General features: G+C 40.2%; 1 protein-coding gene across 1 annotated transcript; it reads right to left on the bottom strand.

Moving 5' to 3' along the window:
• Positions 1-1657: 1657 nt before the first annotated feature.
• Positions 1658-2016, bottom strand: LOC108053069. Its single transcript, XM_017135636.1, has one exon. It carries the CDS (start codon positions 2008-2010, stop codon positions 1807-1809), a length of 204 nt encoding a protein of 67 aa, XP_016991125.1. The 5' UTR covers positions 2011-2016; the 3' UTR covers positions 1658-1806.
• Between the last annotated feature and the right edge of the window lie 3984 nt (positions 2017-6000).

Below are 6000 nucleotides of genomic sequence, written 5' to 3' on the forward strand. Positions count from 1 at the left end.
TCATTAGGTATACATTTGTTGGTTTTAATTAGTTTTAAAATATTAAACATAAGCCTTCACATATATACATCATTCAGATAAAGTCCTATAAAGAATATTGCGTATTTGTCAGCAAGGATATCTGTGCCTCCCTATTATTGAATTTATTTTATTGTTTCATGCTAATGTATATAAACAAATAGTCTCATTCTTAGAGTACAACTTTAATGGCTTCCTCTGTGTGGTGCATCCTTTTTAGGACAATTCCACAGTACCCAAATAAGAGGGTATAATAAGCACTAGCCGTCCTTGGCCCCCGTCCTAATGATCATCTTGGCCAGCAATGAAAGCGGAACTCAAGCCGAATCCGAGGCGGGCTTAACAAATGAATTATAGGCTCGGGTAAATTTAATGTGCCACTTAGTTATCGGTGGGGGATGAGCGGAGGTCCTGGCTTTTATTTTTATGCGAATCATAATAAATAAATCTGGGATTATCAGCTTAGCAGTTGCAGTTGTTACTGTTGTTTTCATAGCTCCTACTTGTTGTTCCTCCTCGGGCGCTTCGAGGAACTGCAAGAAGTGCATATAAATTGAATATTATAAATTTTCTTATTTTGCAACTGCTGCTCTCACTTAGCTTGGCTGCTGCCAAGTTGTAACTTCATTTAAGTCAATCGCTCTTTTCTGTGGCACACAAATTGTAAACAAGGGAATTATGCAAATGGATAAATTCCCGCCCCAAGGCGGCGTAATGAAATATTATTGAAGTCCGTAGCTCGGTGCGCAAATCGAACAGAAAATGAACTTTTAACTGTCAAAAAAGGCGAAATGGGAAAAGCAAAAAGCAGTGCAAGTCCTTCCCAAAAGAGAGGAAGTTCTCACCATTTGGCCAAGAGTTTCGACTTGCCATAAATTTCGTTTTATATTTCTATGAACTGACAAGGTATGTCAACGCAAGATAAGCAACCCCAAGCTGTCCGAATGCTGCCCCAAATAAATGACACTTTTTTGTGCGTTAGTAGAAGAGATGAATTTTTAATTAAAATTTGCAGTTGTGTTGTGCGAAGATTGAATGCGAAATTCTACAATGCTGGACAACCGAGAGGTGCATAACAAATAAATTAAATTTCTAAAGCTAGGAATACATTAGGTTATTTATAATTTCACAACAGCTTTATAAAAACTCGTTTTCATTTGCAAGTTCTTGCCCTAACAAAATACAAATTTAGAACTCCGCATTTTGGGTTCACGACTATCTTGAATTATCTCTTTGCGATTAACATTGTTTTTCTTTCTTTCAGTTTTTTATCTAACGAATTTTGGTCATTAAATTATTTATTTTATTTTTTTATTAAACAAATATATACAGTTTCACATAATTTCTTCAGTCTTTCTTTGTCTTTTTAAATCTTCGTTATGTTTGTCATTCTTTAAACCTGCTTCTTTGAGACAGCGATTATTTCTTCTCGTATTGACTTTCTTCGTAAATTTAAATAATGTAAATTATAAAATGTTTAACCAAACGTGTTTTAGGACAGCACCATATAATTTTATAAATAAATTTAAAAAATCATTTGTAAGCCTCACCCTCTTTTTTTATAGAATATAGGTTTGTCATAAGAAAGTCGTAATATTTTTAAAACTTGACTTGACTTTATTTAATTATTGTTATATATACTATATTTAATCAGTACATTTTTGTTGTATATAACTAACGGCTAATTTATTACATTAGACATAATCTGTAATAATAATCACTTTGATTATAAATCGTATTATGTACATAATTCCCAAAGATTACTATTTGAATCCACCAAAGCAGCACTCAGAAGGCGAACATGCGAATGCTGATGGCTCCCAGAGTGCACTCGCCCTCAAATTCTCGCTCCTCCTCTTCGATTTGCCGCAGTCTTACAAGGTTTAGGGGTACGAACTCCCTGAGGAACTCCAGACCGGCATTAATGAGGGTTAGCTGAAGCCAGATCAGTGAAAGCCAGAAACAGGTTACACCGCCGAAGGGGGACGTCATTGTGCCGACGAGTTTGTAGACCTACTGTGGGATCAACATCGTGGGATCGTTACCCCTCAGAGCCCCATCAGAAACGTGTCGCTACCAAGCGATAAGGTCCAGGCGATAGCACATCCATTATCTTTTGAGTCCCAACATTGTTTTGTGCGTCGCAACATTATTTTGTGAGTCGCAACATTTCAATGTTGCACAGCAAATCAGACTGTGTCGCTGGGAATTCCGCTCAAACCGCTCCATCGAACCTCTGCCGCAGCGTTCCAAAGTTCGTTCGTTTCGATGGGGAGGGTGGACCACCTCGGACTATTGCATTCGTGTCCCTTGGCTTCGTGTGCGTTCGCAACAGGATGCGCATTGTGCCAGGACACATGTGGCCCAGCTCCACATGTCCCCCTCTCCGAGAAGTACCCAATCCCAGTTGTTCCCTGACTAACTGGGTTAGTGGTACAAGTTCAGTTTGACGCATTCGCCTTATCGATGGTTCCTCTTCCACGCGTTCCCCTCATTCGGCAAGGATTTGTGCATGCCGATGGTTGCTCGCATTATCCTTTTGCCAGGCTAACTCCGGACTAACTGAATAACCACCGCGTCCTTATGCATCGACAGTGGCTCAAAGGACACCGACTTCATCAGCAAAACGACTCCTTATCCCGCTCTTTTGCGCTTCATTGCGCACTGCAGCCGCCATTTTCCCGGCACATCCTTAATTGAAACTACATCGTTTACCTACTTGTAAGCCATCCTATCTGCAGCTGCTCCACGGCGGTCTTTGTCCTTATCTCTTTGCCTTTTGGGGCCTTTGTTTGTTTTCCCCCTCGACATATAGCCACCTTTATCTGCGATAGATGTGGAGGGGGAGGGGGAGGAAAAGGGGACATGGAATGCATCATTTGGCGTTGACGAGGGGGCACTCCCATCGCTTATTGGCAGAGGCTTCCTGGTATCCATCTCAGTGACGCCTTTGTTCTGTTCATCCTCCCGCCACTCCCCCAACTTTTACTACCAAAAAACGCTTCCTTTGTTATGCCAGCCGCTCGACGACAATTGCACTTGCTGATTGCCCTCATTTCAGACTTGAAATAATATTAAAAACTTTTACTCCGTCTCGCCGACGTACTGCCGTCTTTCCGTCTCTTTCTCGGCCCAATCTCCCCTCTCCTTCACTACCCGTTCTTTTGTCTTTGTCTTCTTCGCCTATGCCGCATGCCGCCTGCCGCTTGTTGCAATTGCAGTCCCTATCCCCATCCTTGGGCTGTTATTCCCTAGCTTGTTCTAGTTCTTGTTCTTGTCCTTCTTTTATTTACCACATAAATCACATGCCGGCAAGAACGGAGAGACATTTCTATATCTATCTACTTAAGGTTTTCACTGTCGGACTAGGAGCACTTCCTTGTTCGGCACTGGGAAAAATGAATACATGTTTTTAAACAATAAAGATTAAAAGGTATTTAAAAATTTACTTTTAAATTTAACAAGCATGTTATAAAAGAAAAAGGAAATTTCCCATGATTTTACTTTATTTTAACATAACCATATAATGTATATATCCTTTTTAACACTTTTTTGTAGGCATGAATAATATGTTATGAAAAAGCACAGACTTATTTTGCAAATACATACAAATACCTTATCAGCCTGCTTAATAAATTAATGAAAACCTTTATTTATGTTAATTTGTTGTCGCTGAAAAGTCTTTGGTGAAAAAAAGTGTGGCTTTTTTAATGACAAATTTAAAATGAGACTTGGACAATTTTTGTCGTCCTTCCGCAGTGCACTGTTTGTTCTCCTTTCTTCTCAGCTGGCGCTGCTTATCTCCTGTTCTCGACTTTGTCCTGGTCTCAGTGTGGCCGAGTGCTTTTTGGATTGTTAGTTGCTATTTTTACGATTGCCCATTGTCTGGCCGGAGTTACCAGCTCTCCTCCTCCAGGCTCCTCAGCGCCCTCATATCAGTGTTCCTCTCTGCTGATTTTCGGGATGCGATAGGACACGTATCCGCTTTTGGCGATTCCTTGGCAATTGCAGTTGGTGTAGCTGGGCAATGCTCGTGCGTGGGTGGAAACTGCCCGCTTTTTGTCGGGTAATTGATGATTTACAACTTATTTACGCTTCGATTGTGCAATAATTGAAAATTGCTCTAAATTCATTTGGGCATTCCTTGGGAAATATCCTTGCTGTTTTGCCATTGGCAACGGCAATGCCAATTGGCTTTGGCAGAAATTGGAGAAAGCCAAGTTGCCAACTTTTGGAAATATAATACAGCTGAGCAGCGAAAGTTCTTTTATGATTTTTGAAGCAAATCGATGGCGATTTGATAAACAAGGATAATTCATTTTATTTATTTTATTATTCTTTTATTTTCTTAAGGGCTTTTAATTACCCAATATTTTAATATTGGTCACTTTAAAAACAATGATAACGGCTGTGTTGTGACTTGAAATTGAAAAACATTTCGATGTACTTAATATGTGTAAAAAGTGTAATATATTTCACAAATTTAAATCCACTATTTTGTATGATAACAACATTGTTTAAAATATTGGATTAATTAGTGCTATATAACTTTTTCCTTAAAAGGCTTATCTTGGCAGCGAGTATAACCTTTTGGCAGGGTATAATTAATCCAGTTGCCGCATATTAAGCTTCCTAAAACACATGGCTGCTGCGGCCCCCTGATATGCAGCGTGGAAAATGGGAAATGCAAACGGCCAGCGAGCGGATTAAGCCGTTGCAGCAGCACAAAGGAAGCTCCAGTTGCAGCAGCTGCGGTAAAAACGTTCAAGTCGGGGATGTCTGGCAAGCCGACAAAAGCGAAATGTTGATCCTGCGGACAGAAGGCGCTGCAGCGGGGGGAGGGGGGTGGCCACCAGGAGATGCTGGAACACATCTTGGCATTGAGCCACAACCACGGACACACACAGTGGAATAGATGCTGCATTTAAATTCAATTCGGAGCAAATGAAGCAGCTCAGGCAAATTTCACAGGGCTTCTTGCCCCTTTAACAGCTTTTTCGACTTGACTGCGGCTGCCAGCAAATGTGGCTATAATTTGCGGCAACATATGCCCCAGCTTGTGGCAGCTGGCAACTGCCACTCCGCACGCCCAATTGGCTGCAAAATGGGCGCCCGCACAAAGAATCGTAAATTAATTGCAGCCTCAAAGTTTCTTTGTTGCACGTTAAGCTGCACTACCGACGGCCTGGCCTCCAATTATGTCATTAGACAAGGTCCAGATGGGCAGCCATAAATTGCCACCGGGGCAACCATAAACAACAGTCAGGTACGACAAATGCCTTCCCGGCATGAAAATGTTGACAAATTTTTCACCCCACCCCATCCCATGCGGCGTATACGCAACGTTGACAAACTCTACTGCAATTCGTCGCCAAGGGAAGCCTCATAAATCCACCCAAGCCACCCAAATGCACTCCTTTTTAGTGCTAGACCAACGACCCTAGTCCGATCCGTATCTGAATCAATTAATTTGTCCAATACGGATGAGCCCTGCAAAATTAAACTACTGCCGCAGTATGCTCACAATCTAAGCGAGATAGTAACAGCCAGGCTTATTAATGGATGAAAAATATAAAAGTTTGATTTTATTCATTTTAAAAGCTGTGAAAGCTTTATATTAAAAATTCGTTAGCATATTTATTTTCATCGTTGTTGAACATTTTATTGCCAAAACACACATTTTCGCCTAAACTCTACTAACTGCGTAAATTGCACCGCTTGAATAAAGCATGAAAAATTAATTTATAAAAATCCCAAAATGCCATTGCATCACATGGATTGCGCTTGTAAACTGATAGTGGGAAAAATATAAATTTTTGACATAAGAGTATAGAATTTTGGACATTGAAAATATTCAATAAAAATTTTTAGTCTCGCTTATAGTTAAACATAAATGATAAATACTGCTTCAGTCACTGAAAACATACCTACAAAAAACAAAATTAAATACGCAAATACTTCCAAGACTTTTAAGATTTTATG

Source organism: Drosophila rhopaloa, unplaced genomic scaffold (assembly GCF_018152115.1).
Source record: "Drosophila rhopaloa isolate 14029-0021.01 unplaced genomic scaffold, ASM1815211v1 contig_167, whole genome shotgun sequence".
Classification (NCBI taxonomy): Eukaryota; Metazoa; Arthropoda; class Insecta; order Diptera; family Drosophilidae; genus Drosophila; species Drosophila rhopaloa.